Below are 22,412 nucleotides of genomic sequence, written 5' to 3' on the forward strand. Positions count from 1 at the left end.
AGGTTACACAGACGTTCGGCTATGACGGAGAGAACGACGTCAGTGACAGTATGCCCGCAGTCCTCCGCTGTCGCTTGTCTTCGATGTCTCAAGTTTGCTCAATGGCGTACTTAGCAGCATCCGCCCGGCATTTCCGCTTGCGATTCTTCAAAATTAAATTACTTTATAATCAAACAGCGTCTTCAGACAGACGCCGTCATGCATCCATTGTCATGTCATAGTTGTCATTGCGTCGTCCGGTTGTCCTGTTATCGTCGCCATACAGTCATCGTCAGCTCATTGTCATGTCGTAGTCGTCACGCTGTTGTCGCTACACCAAATCATGATTTCATAATTGACATCTCATTGTCATCTTGCCGTCGTCGTTATACTGCATTTGTTGTTCGATCGATATCGTTCCTCCTTCCTCATCTCTTCGTCAATGCGTTGGCGTCACACAGTCGTCATCATGCCTCCATGCTCATGTGGGACTTCGGCAAGCGACTGCCAGAGCAAAGTTGGACGATAATGGAGTATATGGCACGTAACCTAAGCAACGAAAGTCTCAGAATTACCACTACACGCGTTAAACAAACGCGGCTACAAGAATAAGATCAATCGCTACATTGCTCGAACGCTATTCGCATGAGTGTCGACAATCCCCATCGTGAGATGAGTTCTGCAGTAAATTTTAGCTTGCCACCGGCTATAGCACAGTGCGTGACGTCCATCATCAGCCTGGTAGTGTATTCGAAGACATTGTTGAAGGTGGATATGGGGAACTGAAAGAAAAAGAAAAAAAGAGAGGGTGTGGGATGAAAGCGAGCACCGCAGCTTTGGTCGAATGGAAACTGAAATTGAACATATCCCCGGAATTACACTTAAACAAAATATCGCAATTCTTGTCGAAATATCACGTGTGTCGATAAAGCAAGAGCGAAGTATACCTATGCTGTCTGAAGAAATGGCGACACCCCTGGAGAAAGGCGACTGCCGCCGTTTAAGATGTTCTCGAGAGCTAGACAGTCTTTCATTTGAGGCGAACACGGAGAGGAGAAATCGGAACGGAGAGTATATACGTACATTCGGGCGAAAGACGAACACCGCTCTTTGAACCAGCGGCGGCAGCGGCTACAAAACCTTCGGCGAAGAGCAGAATCGCTCAGCTGGCTGTCTGCTCCCGAAAGGACTATTCGCCCAGACTGATTGCTAGGCAGCTATAATTAGCAACCTTGTGGCAGCACGCAAAGGTTAATTCTTTCTGACAAAGTACGCGCACCCACCGACAGAGAGAGCATAGGTCGAATGCTCACCAAAGCAAGCTTGACTTTCAGCCATTAAAGACTGACGCTGATAAGAAATGACTTTTGTGGTGAAATTAGCACAATATTTCCCTTCCACACAAAGAAATACCAGAAAGCGTCAAGTAAAACCATCGACACAGAGAGAGAGAGAGAAATTAAAAGGGAATAGTAGGGAGGTTAACCAAGGACAGAGCACTGAAACCTCTGTTGTGTCAATCGGTCCATTAAACTATCGCCTTTCGGCAGTTTTTTTTTTTCTTTTCTTTTCCTTTTTTTGGGACACCAGGATTCACGTTGTAAAGCGAAACCGACGACTGCTCTGAGGAACGCGGACGGGAGGTTCGCTTCTGACGCGGAATAAACGATGAATCCTGCAGAAAGAGATATCAATAAAGACGATTTATTTATCCGGTGGCTCGTCCCAACAAGTGATTGTTGTTGTTTCCGCACCATTTTTTGATGGTGCTGGAGAGAGAGAGAGAGACAAACGGGAAGGAAAGACAGGGAGGTTAGCCAGTGTAAATACCGGCTGGCTACCCTGTGCTCGGGAAAGGGGTAAATGGACTTAACATTGATCTTGGCAGAAAAACACGGCCCGCTGCGAACAGCAATTTCGCTCAGCATCTGCAGTTGGCGCGCGTCTATCTGAAGGCTACGTTCGCGTAAGCCTCTTAACAATCGTTTAGAAGATATGGCCACTGCTACATTAGGAACTCGGCTATCAAAGCTGGGCCGCTTGTTGGAGAATGGTTCCTGCAGCAGAGCGACCCACAGCATCGGAACCAGGGCGCTCCGGAACACAATTTGGCCGCCACTCGCATGTTTCTAATCGCAAAGCACGTAGCATAAACAACGTAATTGTTTACGTGTTGTAATAACTGCAATGCAACCGAAGCATGAAACAGTCGCTATTGTTAAAGGTTACCCATGTGCGTATCGCGGAAAGCACTGCTCAGGGGAAGCGGTGCAAAAGCTAAGGTAACTGGATAATGAGTTCTCCCGACTATATTGAGGTAGAACAACGCTTCCGGCTAAAGTAGTCTGAACAAAACAAGTGCAATTGCAGCGCACCGCCGGTTATAGCGTGTTGATATTTTTTGCCTTCGAATCTCTGACTGGCAAAACACCATTTCCGCCCATTACGAGTGCCCCAGAAATTACGCGTTTGTGTTGGCACGATCCTTGCTGTTGTGGCGGCCTTTACTGTGGACCTAGGATTCTGGCCCTAATTAGGCCTGGAACACTGAGGTGCTTAAACATGCTTCGTGTGTTTTCCCACCGAATCTTCGAGAATAGTTATTTGTTCTCCACTTTGGGCTGGCAGAGATAACTTTTGTTTTACATTGCGGTAGTATGCTATTCTTATGATAAAAACGCATTTGGCTTAGGAAACATCAGATTTTAATTGCACCAGCTCTACGTGTTAGTTCATACCATTCTAGTGAAAACTTGCATACGACGGAACCAATACTGCTTTCATTTATGTCCCATTTCTTGAACGAGAGAAAAAATCGTGTTTAAGAGGTAAATAAGAAAATCGCATATAATATAACTTTTAAAAGACGGTGGCAGTCTATTGGAGTGCGCATCTCTTCTCACCGATATTATGTGAAATACCATTCGAGTGTATGCGAGTTGCAGTTATCCCTCCAAAAAAGAAATTTTTGCTGCAGCTGTAATTGCGACTGTATGCATGAATGGAGAGCCTCCTGCTGAGCTCTAAACATCCGCTCCAATAGCCGTCAATAATTCACATGGAGAACCATTCACGCTACCGACGTTAGGTTTAACGAAAATGTTGAGCATGTCATGGGTGATATACGGGCGAACTTGACTATCTGCGAATATTAGCCGTGCTGAGGAAGATTCCCGTGGCCATGCTAATCGCGGCTGGGAACTCTACTATGTAGGGTATTCAACAATGGCTCCTTTCAGAATAATTGGGTATTTTAGCTTCAAGTCGGCAGTGATGAAGTGGATGCGAAGCAGGATGGTGTAATTTCTCAAATAAAAGCTTCTTTGGACGAGGGACAAAACTAATCAAAATTGTGATAATTGGAATCCCTTTCTGCTCTAGCAGCGCTTTCTGTTCGCTAAATAGCTTCCGTTGGCTAACTACATGGTGTGTCAAGACGGAACCTTCTCTTACAAAAGAAAGAAGCGTAGGGAGAAGGAAATATGTAAGTGTATGTGTTTAAAAATGCTAATGAAAGTATATCTTTCTAGAATTAGAAGCGCCAATTGTGAGCAATCGTGCCCTCAACGACATTTTAGCCAGCGCAATTAACATCTGTGGTATGGCGTGGCACGCGATGACGGTTGTAGAGAGCGTACAAGGGCTGCAAGACATTTTCTCAGAAACAGGAAACGCCTGTTTGCTGAGGGAACCCTGTGAGCCCGCAACAACCGGAAAGCAACATTTTTTTATTATATAGTACTTAAGAGATGGTGTCGCCTTTAGTTGGCGCCGACTACACCTTCTCACATAGAGATTTAAAAAATAATTCACTTAAAGCATTAAAACTAAAAGTCAACTCAGAAACGCCGCAACACAATGTCCGGTCACATTGCTAAAATCGGGGCACATTAGAAGGCATGGATTACATTCAAGAGAAGGTACATTAATACAAGCATTGAATTGGCCAGAGTGAGGTTAAGAAAAATCCCATAGCATGAGCTTATCACGTATAAACTTTCTACTCAATAGTTACCGAGAAAATTGCTCGCTTCTAGACATTTTTGAAGGGCCAGTATAACCCTAGTTTGCTGCTAGCGTAAAAATATCTCATTTGCGAATAATTCCTTCAACCGAAAGTTTGATTGGGAAAGCAATATTTTTGTGAGCCTGCGATATTTCTGAAATATGTCTGATCCGGCACTCGTAAGCATCAGGTGGGTTAAGCCAGCCAAGTTTCCTCAAATCACAGTAACAACGTGTCCTCCCTATAGTCGCATGATATTGGTCAAGTGTGTCAGCGGAATTTCTGTCGTGTGAACGTGTCAATGCGGTGCATTTACAGGCAGCTGGTTTCAGTAGCTTGCTTCTTAATAACGTGACTTCTCTTTTCGTTCTTTCTCATTTATATGGCTCTCATTACCGAGAGAGCATCGAAGGTCGCGAACTTAGCTGCAAGTCCAGCATTCGTATAAGATCATTCATAATAAGTACTTCCATGCCAACTCTTTCTCACAGTTAGAATGTGCATGCACAATACTTCGGCATTTCATTGTTCAGGAATCACTAGCGCGTCGTTACACTGTTCCTGCTCGGTGCATGTACCCCAAGCAAACGGAAAAGCTCAGACGGCAATGAAGTTATGCCTCATCACCAGTTATTCCGCGATCTTGGAGCCGACCTTGTTGGGAGAGCGCAAAAACACGCCCTTAGACTCAGACCTCGCAATTTCCTTTGTACACAGCATTGTAGAGTCAGGTACTCGCAACCCTACAGAGTACATGTGGTGCACTACAATGAGTGCCAATGGAACGCGCAGCGACAACTTCTGACGAGAGTCCACAACGACACGTGCCGTGCCAGAAGCCTTCCGAACTGAGTAGAGTAGTTCTCGGAAGATAGCCGACGCGTCGAGCACAAAGAGGACAGTATGAGGTGGCTGTCCAGCCCTGCCTTTATGTCCCTTGTGGCAGGCGCGTCAGATGGAGAGAAGTAACAGATGTCAATTAGAGGCCTCTCCGTCTTGTCCGCTACAGAAAAGAAAGACAGAAGCGAAGCTCCAGTCTCCTTTTTCTAAGAGAAACAGGTGTCTTTCCGCGCTTTCCCGGTTTGGCGTAGCATTGCTATAGTGCGCGACCGAGAGTGCCTCAAGACAGGAGAAACTTTCCTCTTCAGGCACTCTCCGACAATGGGAGAGAGCCACGGTATTTTATTGTTGCTTCTGCTGCTGTTGCCGCTTGTTACTGGCTATATCATGTGCACGCTAAGACACTCCCTGTTGTGAGAGCGCTATCCATCAGGAAAGTGAAAGGGCTTCCTGTCAAGCACTGCACCCTTGACGCACACTAGGAGTAGTAGTGCGGCACCGGCTAGGTGGTGTGGCACTTAGAAAGCTTTTTCCGGCAAGGATACACACCGTCTCCCAATGCCGCAATATTAGTGCTCGACAGAAATATGAGTCGATGCATCGTATCCCCGCATGTTGCTGGCTACGTTGGTTTCCTGTTTTGTCGTTACCTAATGTCATTTCGGGTCCTCTTACACCGTAACAAGGGCGTCGATCTTGTGCATTCCTTACGTGCTTCGTCTCAGAAGTACGACATAGCGGAAAAAAAGCAACTGCAGCCACGAAAAGTACACGTTTCAAAGATTTTGCCCAGCTTATAAACCTCGGCTATACCCTGCCTCCCCCATCCCTCCGTTAGAAAAAAAAAAACTAAGAACAAACAAACAAGCAGAAGAAAGACATACGGAGTGTATTTATTTTCTTCTCTTTCAATCCCCTTTCCCGCTTCCCTAGTGCAGGGTAGCCTACCGGGCTCAGCTTGGTTAACCTCCCTACCTTTACCTTATGACTTATCTCTCTCTCTGTCTTCCAGATTGTTCAATGATGTTCCTTGTCATATTTCTGACTACGCTGATACGACCAAAAAATAGATACTGTGTGCTACAGCCTTCGACAGCGCCGTTGCAAGGGATCGTAGGTGTGGTCTCTGCTTGGGCTTATTGAAAGAATGCTCCTCCAGATACTAGCCGGACAAATGCATCTGTGGTTCTCTGATTGCACGACGACTAGCAGATGTCAAGAAATCAGGAAACCTAATATAATTGACGAGAAGTACGCAAACTAAAACAAACCCTCGTGTACAGTGGCGTGCTATTGTAAAACTGTGCGCGCACACTATTGTGGGAGGTGCAATAGCATGAACGAAAGCGTTCATTAATCAGCCTTGAAAGACATGGATACATATTAATATGCGACGCTACAACGAAAGAACTAACGTAAATGCGCAAATACGCTTGGTAAGCCCATGTTCTGAGAACGTCTCTGGTAATGGTTGTCGAACAAAGAAGGCCACTCACCTCGGCTAAAAGCCGCCCACTGTGCTTGCGCTTCTCGACAAGTCGACCAGTTCCCGCCCTTCACCACTCTCGAACATGCATTTCCCCAATCTGCTTAACTTTCGCAACATTACACTGCAGTAAGTTGAGATGATCGGAAAGTTTGCGTCGACGGAACGGTGTACTTTCGCGGAGGAACGGCTAATTGAATGCCTGTCGTCAACCTGAACCAACTGCGCGCATTCCATTGCAGCAACTCAGCCTAAGCAGCTTGTCTCTCTGTGGTAGCTAAGCCACAGTTACAATAGAGGCGGGCTACTGTTTTCGAACTTGCACTTGTATATGTGGCTACGAAGGAAGAAATGAAATAAGCATAAACTTTATAACTAAAACTAAATTCGGAAGTTGGCTACGAGATGATGAAGGAAGTCGTTTTAAAGATTACCTGCAGTTTGTTTTAAGGCATCAGAAAAAATTACACCCGCGATGAGAATTTGAACAGAGTTAACCATTATAACGGGACGGCCGAGAACGTAATTAGGCCTACATACAGAACAAGCTTACTCGTGCTTTAAACTGACTACATATTTATAAGAAAATACTTGTGCCCCATTTATCACATCATTATTCGTACAAAGAAAACTGGGAATTCCTTTACATACCTAACCAGGATATCCTCGTTGCAACAACTAATGCAGGCGATACTGAGAGCGGTAACTGAGAGCGTGAGCTATGCGGCAAGTTATCCACATTCCTTGATGCGAATGAAAAAAAGTATACTGCATTGAGTATTGTAAAAGCAAACACATCAACTCTATTTAAACTCACTTTTCATGTCCTCCCAATCAAAGTTGCAGGCGTTCAAATTATTACTGCCGACGTAGCAGGGGAGCAGCAGGCTTCACACATTTCCTGAAACAAACGGATAAAAATTGTCTTAGTCGTCCATACTGATACGGAGGAGGAGACTAGTGTCAACACTTGACATTCATGGCATCCGAATTCTCTCTCTTTCTCGCTTCTTTATATTCACATTTTTCCTTCCACAACGTAGGGTATCTAACCGGACTCTCAGCTGCTAAGATCCCTGTCTTTTGTTTTATTTCGCTTTCTCTCTCATTTTCTTGAAATAAAATATTGGCCTGACCGTTCTCAGTGAATCTATTGTCTGCAACTTTATGCGGCGCGTATTATAAATATTCTTCTAGCAGTATGATGACTGGGCGTACAGTGCTTATCCCAAAACAAAAACACCGGTATTTTGTACGCTATTCAGCCTTCAGCGCAATAGTATTATTTCCCTATCTGCCTCTGCAAATTGAAGACAAAATTTATATGCAGTTGCGTGTAGATATAATCCTCTTATTTCTTCGCAATTCATTGTTTCGTGCAGAGAGAGGGAGTGAATCAAAAGAAAGGTAGGCAGGTTAATTAAAAAGTAGTTCAGTTTGCCGTCCTACACTGGAGAAGAAGGAAAAAGAAATTTCTTGCAGGTTTAACAGACGCTAACCTTAAGACGGCAAAAGGGAACGCTTACAAAAGGAAAACACCTGTCCTGTGTCTTAAAGTGTGCGCTTTTTGGACCTGCAAGTGTGAAGAAACTATCCCAGTGACACCTTTCATTAAGTATTTTTTACTCCTCACTTGTCACATAACGAGGACCTGTACTATAGCCGGATAAGTGAAAGGTACAATAATATCGATACTACATGAATTTAAACGTACGCGCGCCCGGGATACAGTTTTCTGTTCCGAATGCGTTACTAAAAGGAACTATTGTCTCCTTGCATGCTTAGCTTTCTTTCGACACAGCTTTGTCGGTAGCCTGCAGGAAGGCCTGACCGACCCCGTGTCTTGCAATATTGAATCCCCTAGTCGGCCTTTCTCGCTCATATTGACCTTACAGCAGTATTTCTAAGCGACGATGAAAACCAAGCCTTTCTTTCTTTTAATTATGCAATATCACACATTCATGTGCTAGCAATAATGCCTATCTTATAACTAACTATACAGCTACTCTGCCCTGCCCTGCCTAAACCCTGCCTAAACGTTACTTGCTTTAAACTTTCCAGAATTGTTACGTTTATGAGACCGGTGCCATGACGACGTTTTTGTAGAATAAAGATAATATTCCGACCATGTCTGCCTCTTCTACTACTCGTAAAAGAAAAAGGAGCACTTTTCCTGCGGGATCATTTTCGTCAGGAGATCTCTTTCTTATATTGACGAGGCAGAAAGGGATCGCAAATGTTGCTTCCAACTGATTGTCTACATTTTTGCCGCAGCATCTTTCACAAAACAAGCCCACTCAGAAGGATGAAAGCCACAAGAGAGTGCACAAATTCCAAACTCAGGTTTGCGGCTCTACGCCACAGTGTTAGAGAGAAGCAAACATCTTACTTCCTTTCCTGTACACAAGGCTTCGGAAACACCACGCATTCACCGCAAGAGTCAATTTCCCGCGTACAATAAGGTACCGCGTTTTCTTTGTCACCTCTCTTCTTTCCTGCCCTAGAGGCTTGGGTCGCACAGGGGGTGAGACAAGCGAGAATAAAGACGAACCCAGAACGCACTAGGGACGAAGACGAGTCGGGCACAGAACGAGACGTCAGCATCAGGCGTCTCGCCGAAATGCACGTCAAGCTTGCGCACTCCCGCAGAGCCACACACGTAGTGTCACGCCAAGCCAGTGGAATAGAAAACGACAACAACAATAAAAAAAAAACATCACAGCGCTGCTCGTAGTGAAGCGTTGGCAACATTGGACGAAGGACGTTGCATCTTACTGACCCGACAACTTCGTGGTCACTATGCACTTCGTATTTATTTATTTATTTATTTATTTATTTATTTATTTATTTATTTATTTATTTATTTATTTATTCTTACAGTGAAGCTGTTAGCGTGGCTATTATGAATTCAATGCTCTGAAACGTTACATGGATATTGTAGCGGTGTCTTGCAAGAATGAGAAGATCCAGTGAGCTAGAGAAAGCGAATAGTTACGATGTCATGATTGTCATGATGATCATGGTCATGATGAGCCTACAGAGCCATTTGAACACAATTCATGGTTGTCGCCCAAATTGACACATGTCTTTGAACACTGTGAACACTAAATACCAGTTTTATACCAATACCAATAGAGGAATTCCAGATCAAGCTACAGAACAAGTATTCGGCTCTAACTCAGAAAGAGGACGTTAGTGTTGAAGCAATGAACGACAATCTTGTGGGCATCATTAAGGTGTGTGCAATAGAAGTCGGTGGCAACTCCGTTAGACAGGATACCAGTAAGCTATCGCGGGAGACGAAAGATCTGATCAAAAAACGCCAATGTATGAAAGCCTCTAACCCTACAGCTAGAATAGAACTGGCAGAACTTTCGAAGTTAATCAACAAGCGTAAGACAGCTGACATAAGGAAGTATAATATGGATAGAATTGAACATGCTCTCAAGAACGGAGGAAGCCTAAAAGCAGTGAACAAGAAACTAGGCATAGGCAAGAATCAGATGTATGCGTTAAGAGACAAAACCGCCAATATCATTACTAATATGGATGAGATCGTTCAAGTGGCTGAGGAGTTCTATGGAGATTTATACAGTACCAGTGGCGCCCACAACGATAATGGAAGAGAGAATAGTCTAGAGAAATTTGAAATCCCACAAGTAACGCCGGAAGAAGTAAAGAAAGCCTCGGGAGCTATGCAAAGGGGGAAGGCAGCTGGGGAGGATCAGGTAACAGCAGATTTGTTGAAGGTTGGTGGGCAGATTGTTCTAGAGAAACTGGCCACCCTGTATACGCAATGCCTCATGACTTCGAGCGTACCAGAATCTTGGAAAAACGCTAACATAATCCTAATCCATAAGAAAGGAAATGCCAAAGACTTGAAAAATTATAGACCGATCAGCTTACTGTCCGTTGTCTACAAAGTATTTACTAAGGTAATTGCAAATAGAATCAGGAACACCTTAAACTTCCGTCAACCAAAGGACCAGGCAGGATTCCGTAAAGGCTACTCAACAATAGACCATATTCACACTATCAATCAGGTGATAGAAAAATGTGCGGAATATAACCAACCCGTATATATAGCTTTCATTGTTACGAGAAAGCGTTTGATTCATTCGAAACCTCAGCAGCCATGGATGCATTGCGGAATCAGGGTGTAGACGACCCGTATGTAAAAATACTGAAAGATATCTATAGCGGCTCCACAGCCACCGTAGTCATCAATAAAGAAAGAAACAAAATCCCAATAAAGAAAGGCGTCAGGCAGGGAGATACGATCTCTCCAATGCTATTCACAGCCTGTTTACAGGAGGTATTCAGAGACCTGGATTGGGAAGAATTGGGGATAAGAGTTATTGGAGAATACCTTAGTAATTTGCGATTCGCTGACGATATTGCCTTGCTTAGTAACTCAGGGGACCAACTGCAATGCATGCTCACTGACCTGGAGAGGCAAAGCCGAAGGGTGGGTCTAAAAATTAATCTGCGGAAAATTAAAGTAATGCTTAACAGTCTCGGAAGAGAACAGCAGTTTACGATAGGTAGTGAGGTACTGGAAGTGGTAAAGGAATACATCTACTTATGACAGGTATTGACTGCGGATCCGGATCATGAGACTGAAATAATCAGAAGAATTAGAATGGGCTGGGGTGCGTTTGGCAGGCATTCTCAGATCATGAACAGCAGGTTGCCATTATCCCTCAAGAGAAAAGTATATAACAGCTGTGTCTCCAGGTTACTGCCCCGTACTGACGTACGGGGCAGAAACCTGGAGGCTTACGAAAAGGGTCCTACTTAAATTGAGGACGGCGCAGCGAGCTATGGAAAGAAGACTGATAGGCGTAACGTTAAGGGATAAGAAAAGAGCAGATTGGGTGAGGGAACAAACGCGAGTTAATGATATCTTAGTTGAAATCAAGAAAAAGAAATGGGGGGGGGGAGGCATGGGCAGGAGATGTAATGAGGAGGGAAGATAATCGATGGTCATTAAGGGTTACGGACTGGATTCCAAGGGAAGGGAAGCGTAGCAGAGGGCGGACAGAAAGTTAGGTGGGCGGATGAGATTAAGAAGTTTACAGGTACAACATGGCCACAATTAGTACATGACCGGGGTAGATGGAGAAGTATGGGAGAGGCCTTTGCCCTGCAGTGGGCGTAACCATGATGATGATGATGATGGTGATGAAATACCAATTCTTATCATTTATCCGTAAACGTGTTCCAGTGAGAACAGTTTATAACTTAAACGGACTTCTTGAGCGGGTTCGACATTACAAATATCTAGGGGCCTACGTTTCCAAATTTGACGTGTAACAGACACATTAAATCCATAAGACGTATTTTCATGAGGCCTACGAAAATGTGAACAAAAGAAGCTTTACAATACAATGTTAGCCCAGTACTCGAGTATGCTTCCACGTCTTGCGCATCTAAATCGAAGTACACGAGAGTTTTTTTGCATTCCACCACCTTCAAAATGCGACCGCCTAGGCCGGGGTTGAAACCATGACATCAAGCTCAGCAGCAAAACGCCGTACGCACTGGGCTACCGCGGCGAGTAGCACGGCATCTGCTCCATTGCATTGCCCAATGTAATTCACGGCCAGGAAGCTATAAACAAATGTAACTTTTGGGTAGGCAAATTAGCCAATAGATGTGCTCACCGTTCTAAATATAAAGGTACTCCGGCAAATGAAAGAGCAGTAAAAGGCACATGAAACAATGCGCCCCTTCGCTTTGACCCTGTCTTTTTATTTCTTCTTCGCGTTTTTTTGTGTCTTTTTTGATGGCAGCCTTTTATTTCTTATTAATGCAGAATAATGGCGACCGCGTAGCAACACGTTCTTCGTCTGGTGTATATATATATATATATATATATATATATATATATATATATATATATATATATATATATATATATATATATATATATATATATAAAGACCAGTTTTAGCGGCGCTGTTTTGCAACGTCTTTTATTTCGTACGACATGTCAGCCCACGGACTTAGAGAACAGGTGAAAAATGCCATAAGGGGCTTGTTCTCACTTTGGTTTTCTATTAATTACGTTCTATTAGTGTTCTGTTGCACGTGCTTGACATTGCTCTATTCTATAGAAAAAGATAACGCAATATTTTTGTTCGTACTTCGACAAGCATTTTGAAACAAGCTGATACGACTTCACGAGTTTTCCACATAGAGGATTTCACAAGCAACAAGAAGTAGCGCCGCAAATGCAAGCAAAACGTCCAATCTGTACATTACATAGAAGTGTAATTACGGTAACATGCATTTCGACATTACATAGTGGGCGGATGCTCATCGCGATGATTGTGTGTATGATGAGCACGGGCGTTTATTTGTGCGTGCGTGTTTGTTTGCTTGGGAGCTTAGCACTCGCAGTTCCAAACTTCGGCGGGTAAATAAAACCTCAGCAATAGTCATCACCAAATCGAAATTCTCAGACGACAGACAGCGCGGCCGCACTAACGAGTTCGTGATTACTTTCCGATTCTATCAATCCACCCATTCTCGACCACGCTCGGCGAACAACCCATTTCTTTCTTTTTCTTATATGTTTGCTACGTTTTTCTATGTTTAGCAAAGATTTATCTCGGCAGATTCAACGCGAACAAATATGATCTAAGCATTGCTTTCGTAGTTTCTGGAAATGTCCCGCAGGTTAGGCGAATGCGTTTGTTCATCCTTAATCAATCGTAATGATAAGTCCATTTCGTACAAGAGACACATCAACTAAAGCTATGCGAAAGTGCTGAAAGTTCATTATATTGATCGGCAATGGGTTGGCTGATTAACTCTACGCCAGGTACTCTGCATAAGACAACTTGACGGATGATCATCTTTTCCCGCCACCTTTAAAGAAAATAGCGTTAGCTTGCGTCTTATATATTGTGCTTATATTTTTGTTAAAAGGAAGCATCAGCCCGTAGAGTAATAGTCATACAACGCATAAGAGTAGTCACCACCATCAATGACGCGGTTCATGGCTGGGTTTCATGCGCTACCATGCCGCTCCACACCTCCATCTTGCCAAAATGTTCTTTTTCTGTCTTTATGTTTTAGTGTCTGAGTTAACGAAATAGAAGTGCGTATTTCGTGCACGTCCGGATGAAGCATCGCAGAAGTTACCCGATTGTCTGTGTATTGCAACTGATGCTGTAAGAATTTTGTGGCACGCCATCGCTTGGCGCCACCAGCAATCCTTCCTCGCTCGCCGCCGTGCTTCCACCGAGGGGCAGCAACCAGAGGACGCCTGACCGCAGCGAGTGACCGAGAGGAGGTTTGAGAGGGACGGAAGCTGCGGAAAGACCGGGCTGGATTAGGAAGGAAACAGCGTGACAGCGGCAATTTAATAGGCACAAAGGCCAGCGCCCACGGGGTGGCTTCTCGCACCGGTCGGAGCCGACGGGCGACAGCTGCCGGCGCCGCTGACTGCGTGGAACAGCACGCGTGAGGCTCGCACAGAATCTCGTGCTCTGCATAATACATTACAGGAGACACTAACGAACATGCGGGGTAGCGGGGAGTAGGGGCGGCTTATAGGAAATTATGCAGGCGATGGCTGTAATACGCCTCGAGTATCTGCGTCGCCTCGAGCGTCGGCATGTGTGTGACGCTCTGCGGTGCCTCGGAGGGTGAAGCTGAGCGAGCCCTTTGCCGTGTCGCTAAGCAGAGCGCGCATTAACAAATTGGCTCGAAGTGAGTGCATTTCGGGTCCTCTCCTCTTTGCTCTTTCCCGCTTCTCTGTGACGCGCCAGAAGAGCTGCGTTATAGGGAAGTTCGGGGGCTTCGAGTGCAGCATAAGGTTGGGGTAGGGGAGAGGGTTAGGCGCGCTGCGCGATACTTTTGAAAGCGCAGTCACCTCTCCGGGGAATAAAGCACGGCGGAGGAATCAAGCTGACTGCCTATTAAACTCGAATTAGAGCGCGAATACGTCTCCGCTGGGTGGCGCTGCTTTACCTTTAGCGTTATCTTATGCGGAGATTTTGTTGCGTTATCTCATGCACTGTTCGCCGATGCAGAGCACGGAGCGAGACAAATTAGTTAAAGAGTTGTGTAAGCGTTACTTCTGAGAAAAGTAAGATGACTTCAGTGCTCGTTGTGGGAAAGATTGACGGAAAAAAGCGATTCCATTAGGTGGAATGCAGCAGTCGTTGGTCGAGCGAGAACGCAGCGGAAAAGCACAGTTATCGTACGAGTGCCTTTGTGGAGTACTGCTGAATTCGCGCTTCCTGAGGTGAACCGCGGGACCGCGTGCTGTTTATATAGTTGTCACGTCACGCGTTTAGATACTTGTCGTTGTCACGCATACGTTTCCGACGACTGTAGGAGCAAGTGAGGAGATTAATTTGGAGGAAAGTTGCGTGCTGAAGTTTGTTTTCTTCAAGCTGCTATAACAAGGCCGGTCAGTTGTTCTACGCTATCCAAAAGCAACAAAAGCAACAAAATCCCAATAAAGAAAGGCGTCAGGCAGGGAGATACGATATCTCCAATCCTATTCACAGCGTGTTTACAGGAGGTATTCAGAGACCTGGATTGGGAAGTATTGGGGATAAAAGTTAATGGAGAATACCTTAGTAACCTGCGATTCGCTGATGATATTGCCTTGCTTAGTAACTCAGGGGATCAATTGCAATGCATGCTCACTGACCTGGAGAGGCAAAGCAGAAGAGTGGGTCTAAAAATTAATCTGCAGAAAACTAAAGTAATGCTTAACAGTCTCGGAAGAGAACAGTAATTTACAATAGGCAGCGAGGCACTGGAAGTCGTAAGGGAATACATCTACTTAGGGCAGGTAGTGACGGCGGATCCGGATCATGAGACGGAAATAATCAGAAGAATAAGAATGGGCTGGGGTGCGTTTGGCAGGCATTTTCAGATCATGAACAGCAGGTTGCCATTATCCCTCAAGAGAAAAGTATATAACAGCTGTGTCTTACCAGTACTCACCTACGGGGCAGAAACCTGGAGGCTTACGAAAAGGGTTCTACTCAAATTGAGGACGACGCAACGAGCTATGGAAAGAAGAATGATAGGTGTAACGTTAAGGGATAAGAAAAGAGCAGATTGGGTGAGGGAACGCAGCACCAAATAAGCGGTTTGTCTGCGTTTCCTCGACTCATACATGTCGCAGCACGAAGAGTAGTTGATACTGTACGCAGGTTAATCAGCAACAGTCGCACGCAGAAACTTGGAACGGCATTGGCCATATTTTGTCATTAAGTGCAGCTGTAACGACAGTGCGAGTGAAAGCGACAGCGAGGTGAGAAATGGAAAAGTAAACACACAATAGAGATGTTCTTTCACTATTACGGAACTCGCCTGCGCTCTCATTTCTTCGAAGATAGTTCTAGCAACAACAAACAGACGCAGCAGCACGAACGACCCGCGTCCCGACATCGTACGCACCAGCTGATCAGCATCGCAAATATAGCGCGTGCTCGCTTATACATAAGCCCTCATCACCGTACGCACTTCGTTGTGTTCTCGCTCAGAGCACCGTCTTATGCGCAGGCGTTGTACCGCGCAGAGCTACAACAGCGTGCAAGGCAAAGAGAAGATGGAGAAATATACAGGGGAGGAGGAAGCGGTCAGGAATCGGGGGTAAGCGCAAGAACAAGAAGAAATGATAATCAATGCACAGCTGGCTATGTGTGCGTGGAAACGCTTTTGTGATCCACGGCGAAGAAGGGGATGCAAATATCTCGAGATCTGCTCACGACGGCCGCCCACCGCAGATGCGCCGTAGAGGGCTCTCGACGAGAAAGGGCCGCTGCCTCGGACACCACTCTGCGGTAACGAACGAGACCCGTGTGCTAGCCGTGCAGCGAACAGAGAGGAAGGTAGGGCGGTCGTTGCCGAAATAACGACTGCTGTCGCTACCACAGCCGGCGAGTGTGCGGCGGGTAGGAAGCTCTCCTATAGACGGTCTTAGAACGGTGGGGACGGGGAGAGGAATATCGAAAGCTAATGGTTTTATTATCCGGGGCTCGACGACCGTGCATTGTGGCCCCGGTGATAAGCTATGAGCCGCCATACTCGCATACACAGCCGCACTGGAAGTGCCCAAAGGGAGCGTGTCAGAGCACGGGGCCGTGTTAACCGTGACGTGTTAGCCGTGACGTGTTAAGCGTGACGTGTTAACGAGATCCACCCCTTCCTGCCATCTCACTGACCGGAAAAAGCGAACGCCATTGCCCAATTTCAGCGTAACACGCCCCAAAACAACAGGGATGTCCGCTCGCTTGCAAGCTTGTGGAAAGCGTGCGTCTTGTAACACGAGAACACTTACGCGGGTCCTTCAAGAGACAAGAACTGAAACTCGGGTGAGTTTCTACGAACGCATGTCTGTCGTAATAGCGCAAGGAACGCAGCAATGACTCGTGTCCTGTCGTTTTTACTTGTCTATCTTCCTTGCGCTATGAAAGCAAACATGCTGGAATAAACTGCCACAGTTGCGCTTGCAACCTGCGACGAGGTAGATAGGGTGTCCCAGCTAACGTTAGCCGAGCTGTTCATGGAAAAAAAAAAGATTAGAAAAGATGGTGTAAGGTACAATTTTATGACCTAGGGTGCTCGGTTGTCAGACCTTAGATGACCGAACACTGTAGCCTTGTAATTGTCTCTTGGAAAGTGCCTTCTAAATCTTTTTTTCTTTCTCGTTGAACAGCTAGGCTAACATTAAGTTTGACACACGGTAGTAGGAGCACAATGAAAAGTACTCGGGAAAGACTCCACCGAAAGTGCGCTTTACAGCGGCGTGCGATGGCGTGGTCGATATAAAATACATAAATGCAACGCAACGTGTGTCGGCGCCCCTACATTGGTTTGAAACGTGATTTTCAATGCTAACCAAAATAAAGCTATCTTGCCTATACCTCATTCGAAAACAGAACGACCTATATGCATGTTCTTTGTTTTTCATTCAGTTCTGGATGGAAACTGAATGGAAAGAAGCGACAACTTGATCACGCATGTGTAGCGTGCACAGATGGCGCCGTTGTCGTGCAACGGAACGGGGCCAAAGTGAATGCAATGTATAAAAGTGGGGGCAGGAGGCTTTGTGTACGCTAAGAATAGACAAAAAAACATGGAGATTTACAAGAATGGGAAGAAATAAATTAGAAGAGAACATCTGTACGACAACACGAAGAATAGTGCCTTGCTATTTGAGGCTCGAGCTGGTTGCTAATGGATAAAAACGTACCGGTGCAAGTACGCGCAACAGGATGAGGCATGCGTATGCTGCAGGAAAACATCTGGAGACCACTCAGCGCATCCCAATGGAATGCGAAAGGATTCACCCAGTCAGACCCGTAGGTAACGTACACCTTTCAGAAGCGCTTGAATTTAAAGTGGACGGAAGCATAAACCAGTCAGCAGAAGACGTTTCAGCAGAAGACGTTTAGAGCATTGGTGAAAAAATAAAGCAGGGAAGAGGTTGATATAAACGGATTCATTACATGCATAGGTAGCGGTAAATGATAGAACAATTTGAGGAAGAGAAAGAAAGATTGAGGAGATGTACGCAAAAATCCTCGAATGAAAAACATGTATAGCATACCTGATTAACTCAAGCAGGCTTGTTGACTATTTGTCAGAGCCCCGTTTCAAAGGAGATGCCAATCAATCAATTTATCATCATCATCACGACAGAATCGGAGATAAACTTAGCTTCTGGCTTGGCGTTCAGAGAGGAGTAGCTCGGCAGTACGTTTGTCGATTCAAGCGAGAGTGGTCGCGTTTCAGAGAGCTCACTCTTCCATAGTGCGTGCAATTGACCATACTCCAACCTGTGGTCATTATGAAATACAAGGCTTACAAGTGTGCAATTTGTGACAAAAATTTGATGGTTGCTCGGCTATGGCGCCCCTGTGTTCAACACGCAGAATCCAGAAATGACGTGAAGAGATTCAGGCGGCAAAAAAAGAGGGATGCCCATCCACGCCCACCACTTTTGACCGCGGTGGGCCCGGTACTAATAGGAAGACCCCGATTGTAAGGTTATACTCTTCGGTAACACTCTTCATCAACCTTACAGTATCATTCTTCACTGGAAATGATGATGCAGACAAAGCTGCTCTGATGTCACACAAAGAAGACCACTACGACTCGGTTCCACTCTCTATAGGACAGATTCTGCAAGGCAGCTTGGCCTTCTGGCACGAACACTCTCTTTTGCAGGGTGGAATACCGCTTATATAAGGGCACCAAACGGCGCGGACTAAACCCTTCGATGCAACTCGGACCTCTTATCGTACTGCCCCGACGCGAGGCATCTCTTTGTCGGTTGCGGTATAGAGAATTGCTTTAATGAAAGCTTATTCAGAACTAATTGGAATGGCTGACAGTCCTACATGCAATGTCTGCGGCTGTGAGGAGAACATGGACCACCTATTGTGGCTCTGTCCTCTATTTGACATACAGAGACGATTAATTTCTAATGTAATGAACTTGCTAAATATGAGAGACAAATGAGCAAACAGACAGTGCAGGAACACGGTCCCCACTGCTCATTAGCCCGCAAGGCAGTAAGGATACTTTTGTGCTTTTTGCAAACAACTGGCTCGCGCGAGCGCCTTTGACCGCATGGTGCTGCCCACATTGGTACACATTCAATGCTTTCCTTTCTTTCTTATTTTTATTTTTATGTTCCCCTCCCCCAGCATACACATGCTGACCAACAAGACACTTTTGTGGTTAACATCCTTGACTTCTCTTTCTGTTCTCTCTCTGTCTTCTCACGCGCAGCGAAATTATCTGCACGTATGGTAGCGTTTGCTCTGACTCAGTTACTGCGCTTAACGCTGTTTCCAGGACCATTGCTAAAAATGGAGTTTGACTGCTCCCACAGTTAAAAATAGTACATTTGCTACAAGCTTGTGTGGAACGACAGAACGACAGAAAGCTGAGCTAGTTGGTAAGGATTCATTATGCAAAAAAGAGGTGAGCCGTGCAGGCAGGACACAAGAGTAGAGAAGTGGACAACACAACGCCGACTATCAACTGAAGAGAGCACTGAGGCGAAAAAAGAAGGACGACACAAAACTGATCTGCACAAGCTCAGGAATGGTATCACCACGTGTAAGTCGGGTACATCTGCTGGTCTATGTGAGAGATAATTGTTAAGGCACTTAATCTCGTCCTTATGTAAAGTAATCGAAGGCTGACTCATGCACGCACTTCCACCATTATAGATATGCCATGCCGCTACCATAAGACGCGTATCTTCATTGTTAGGCCTGTACAATATCGCGCATTCATGTAACTCTGGCGTGCAGTTACAATCTTGGCAATGTAGGGAAAAATTAGAAGGTGATCCAACAGTTAACGACATTTTATGTTCAATTAGCCTCTGATTGATACACTGTCCCGTTTGCCCTACGTAGAACTGGTCACAGCTAAGGGGATTTTATAAAGCACCCCCCCTACGACAGTCAGTAAAACTGTTGTTCTTATCGTGCTTAACTGGAGAAATATCTGTTCTTTCTTGCCTTTTACCTGCTCCTTTTTTCTCTGTACAGCAGCGGATATCTCACCTAGCTTATTGGGAGCAGTGAAAGCAACATTAACATCATATCTACTTGCAACTTCTTTAAGCCGGTACAACACTGAATGAATGTACGGAATAGCCACTACTCTTCCCCCCCCCCTTTTTTTTTTGCTATTACTGCTTTCTGTAATCATGTCCGTCCCCCTTGAAACCGACTTCTTTAGGCGCTCAGCAACAGTGGCCACTGCTACACAATATAGGATAACCTGTTTCTAATAGGTACCGCACCTGCGCATTAAAACTGGCGCTCATTTTGTACATGCAGGGTCTGGTGGGAGAAGACTTCAGGCACGACATGGCAGTTCTGTTATTTACTACTTTGGAATGCTTGGATTGAAAGTTTAGCAACGGCTTCGAATATCTTGGGGAGTACTGCCAACAAACGTGATTTTGTTCGAAGACCAAGGTAATGTCAAGAAAGAATTAGGCGTCGCTGAGGAAATTCTTTGGTAAACTTTAATCCTCCTCCATAGAGTTTAAATTGCTTACTTACTGAGGTAGCAGCGGAATTGTGTGTGCCTATTAAAAAACGAAGTATGATCGTCTTATCATAGATGTACTGGACATATACACGTCAAATACACGTCCTAATATTCCGCATTTCTAGCGGACAATGATTAACGGAGTGTTTTAAAGGGGCTGACAACCAATTTTCATGGTAACCATGAAAATTTATATGTACAATGGAATGCTTACCGATCAGAGTGTTTATTCATCAAGTCGTTACGCGGAAAACACCGTGGAACATTTTTTATCAGAATTTTTCCATGTGGAGTGAGGATATAGTCGTTCAGTGGAAGCATGCTGCAAACAGTGATAGGTGAGCGCGAAAGCAATTATACGCCTGCATTAGTGGGAGGCAGACGACAAATACGGTCGTAGATGTGAGAAAGCATTATCTCGTTGATCAAGGCGATTTTCCTGCGTTCCATATTTTCAGAAGCGTTAAATTATTTCTACAAAAGTAGCTACGTGTTTTAGTAGTTTTTTGCCCAACTTACTTGGCCATTAACCAGTCAAGAGTGTTCTTTAGCCAAGCCAAGTTAAGTTCTCGAAGGCGAAACGACGCTTTTACACGTGATACACAGTTCAGCGTGTTGCCGTAGCCTCACGTGTTCTAATATTGTAGTGCAGACACCGATTAAGGATACAGCTAGTAAATGATATAAGGAGGAAGAGTGACGAATATAAATGAAGAGGAAGAGTGACGGGTGTTGAGAAAACGTGAGCGTTGCGGTCAGCAAGGTAATTGTTGAGGTCATCGCCATGTGTGCCTGTACACAGTTATATTAGTGATAACAGTAATAGTAGTGATAATAGTAATAAATAGTGGCCAGTAATATTCACAAATGTAGAATTCTGAATTTCTGAATTCTGAATGTGCAACGTTCTTGTCATTTGTTTGAGATACTTTACCGCTCTGAGGTTTTCAGTATAAATGTGGGTTTCGTTGATGTTAGGCAAGTAGACAAGGCTTTCTATCGCATGGTGTATAAGCCTGCAGCTCAAATAATTAGGGGTCTGAAAAATCCGCTGCACAGCTGCGATTGGCTTAAATCTCAGGGTGTGTCAGACTTGAGAAGGTTAACTGTGCTCCTTTTGGGTTTACCGCAGCGTCCATTTATATCCCACAGCGTCCCCTAGGTACGTTGGTTTCACTTGTTGCAGCCGGTTGAACGCGCCGGCGGAGCTTTGGCGTCTTGTTAGTGGTTGTTGATGTAATTTCTACGGTGGAAGACTGTCCAAGTTCGTAGTCATGGTACAATCAAAATAGAAGTAGGAATAGAGCGCCACGACTGTCTGTATTTGGCATATCTTAAGCTTCCTTGCTTGCTGTCGCCGCTCAACAAGCTCAGAAATGGTGTTAAGCTGTGCGTGCTCTTGTACTTTAGTATATGTGTTACGCGAGGAAGGGAGGGCCGTAATTGCTTTCATGGCACTTCTGTTGATAACCTCTAGTTTGTCCCACCGTTCAGCCGGCAGTCGTAGGAACTACGCTTGATATACAGTGCGAGACTGCAGCACGGAGCGCACGAGACATTGAGCCACATCACTTCGAGCCCCATCACTTCGTAGCATAATTCTGCGAATCAGGCGAACTGTTTCTGCTGATATTTTGCTTATCTTCTCGATTCACTTCATGCTTGGCCCCGACTGGTGAACTTCCAGGCCGAGAGCCCGCAGATCTTCAGTCTCAGATATGTCACTATCAGATAGAAGTCACTATCTTGAGATAGAAGTCACTATCGGAAACTGACTGCCTGCTTGGTTTCTTGGTAACGTGTACGTAGTGAAATTTCTGTGTGGATATACGTATTCGTGTGACGCATCAATAATTTTTTGCAGTTATTGGCATTGTATCTCAAGGTCTATGTGAGTGAAGCACAGTGTGACGTCGTCGGGAAAATGGGAAATCTTATTTTACCAACGTCGCGTAGTTCAGACACTAGAGAAGTAAAGGCAGTAGTGGTTCCCGACGATTTGACATAAAGGAACCGACCTATGCAAAAGATGAACATAGTTAC

At 45.1% G+C, this 22,412-nt stretch overlaps 1 protein-coding gene across 1 annotated transcript in view; it reads right to left on the bottom strand.

Annotated features, from left to right (window-relative positions):
* Positions 1-22,412, bottom strand: part of LOC142581866 (cell adhesion molecule 3-like) — a 99,319-nt gene that overhangs the window by 32,253 nt on the left and 44,654 nt on the right. Inside the window, exon 2 of the mRNA XM_075691311.1 lies at positions 7,129-7,212. Coding sequence (XP_075547426.1) covers positions 7,129-7,135 — 7 coding nt within the window. The 5' untranslated portion in view covers positions 7,136-7,212. The remainder of the gene's footprint in view (positions 1-7,128; positions 7,213-22,412) is intronic.

The sequence above is a fragment of the Dermacentor variabilis genome, chromosome 5 (assembly GCF_050947875.1).
Source record: "Dermacentor variabilis isolate Ectoservices chromosome 5, ASM5094787v1, whole genome shotgun sequence".
Taxonomy (NCBI): Eukaryota; Metazoa; Arthropoda; class Arachnida; order Ixodida; family Ixodidae; genus Dermacentor; species Dermacentor variabilis.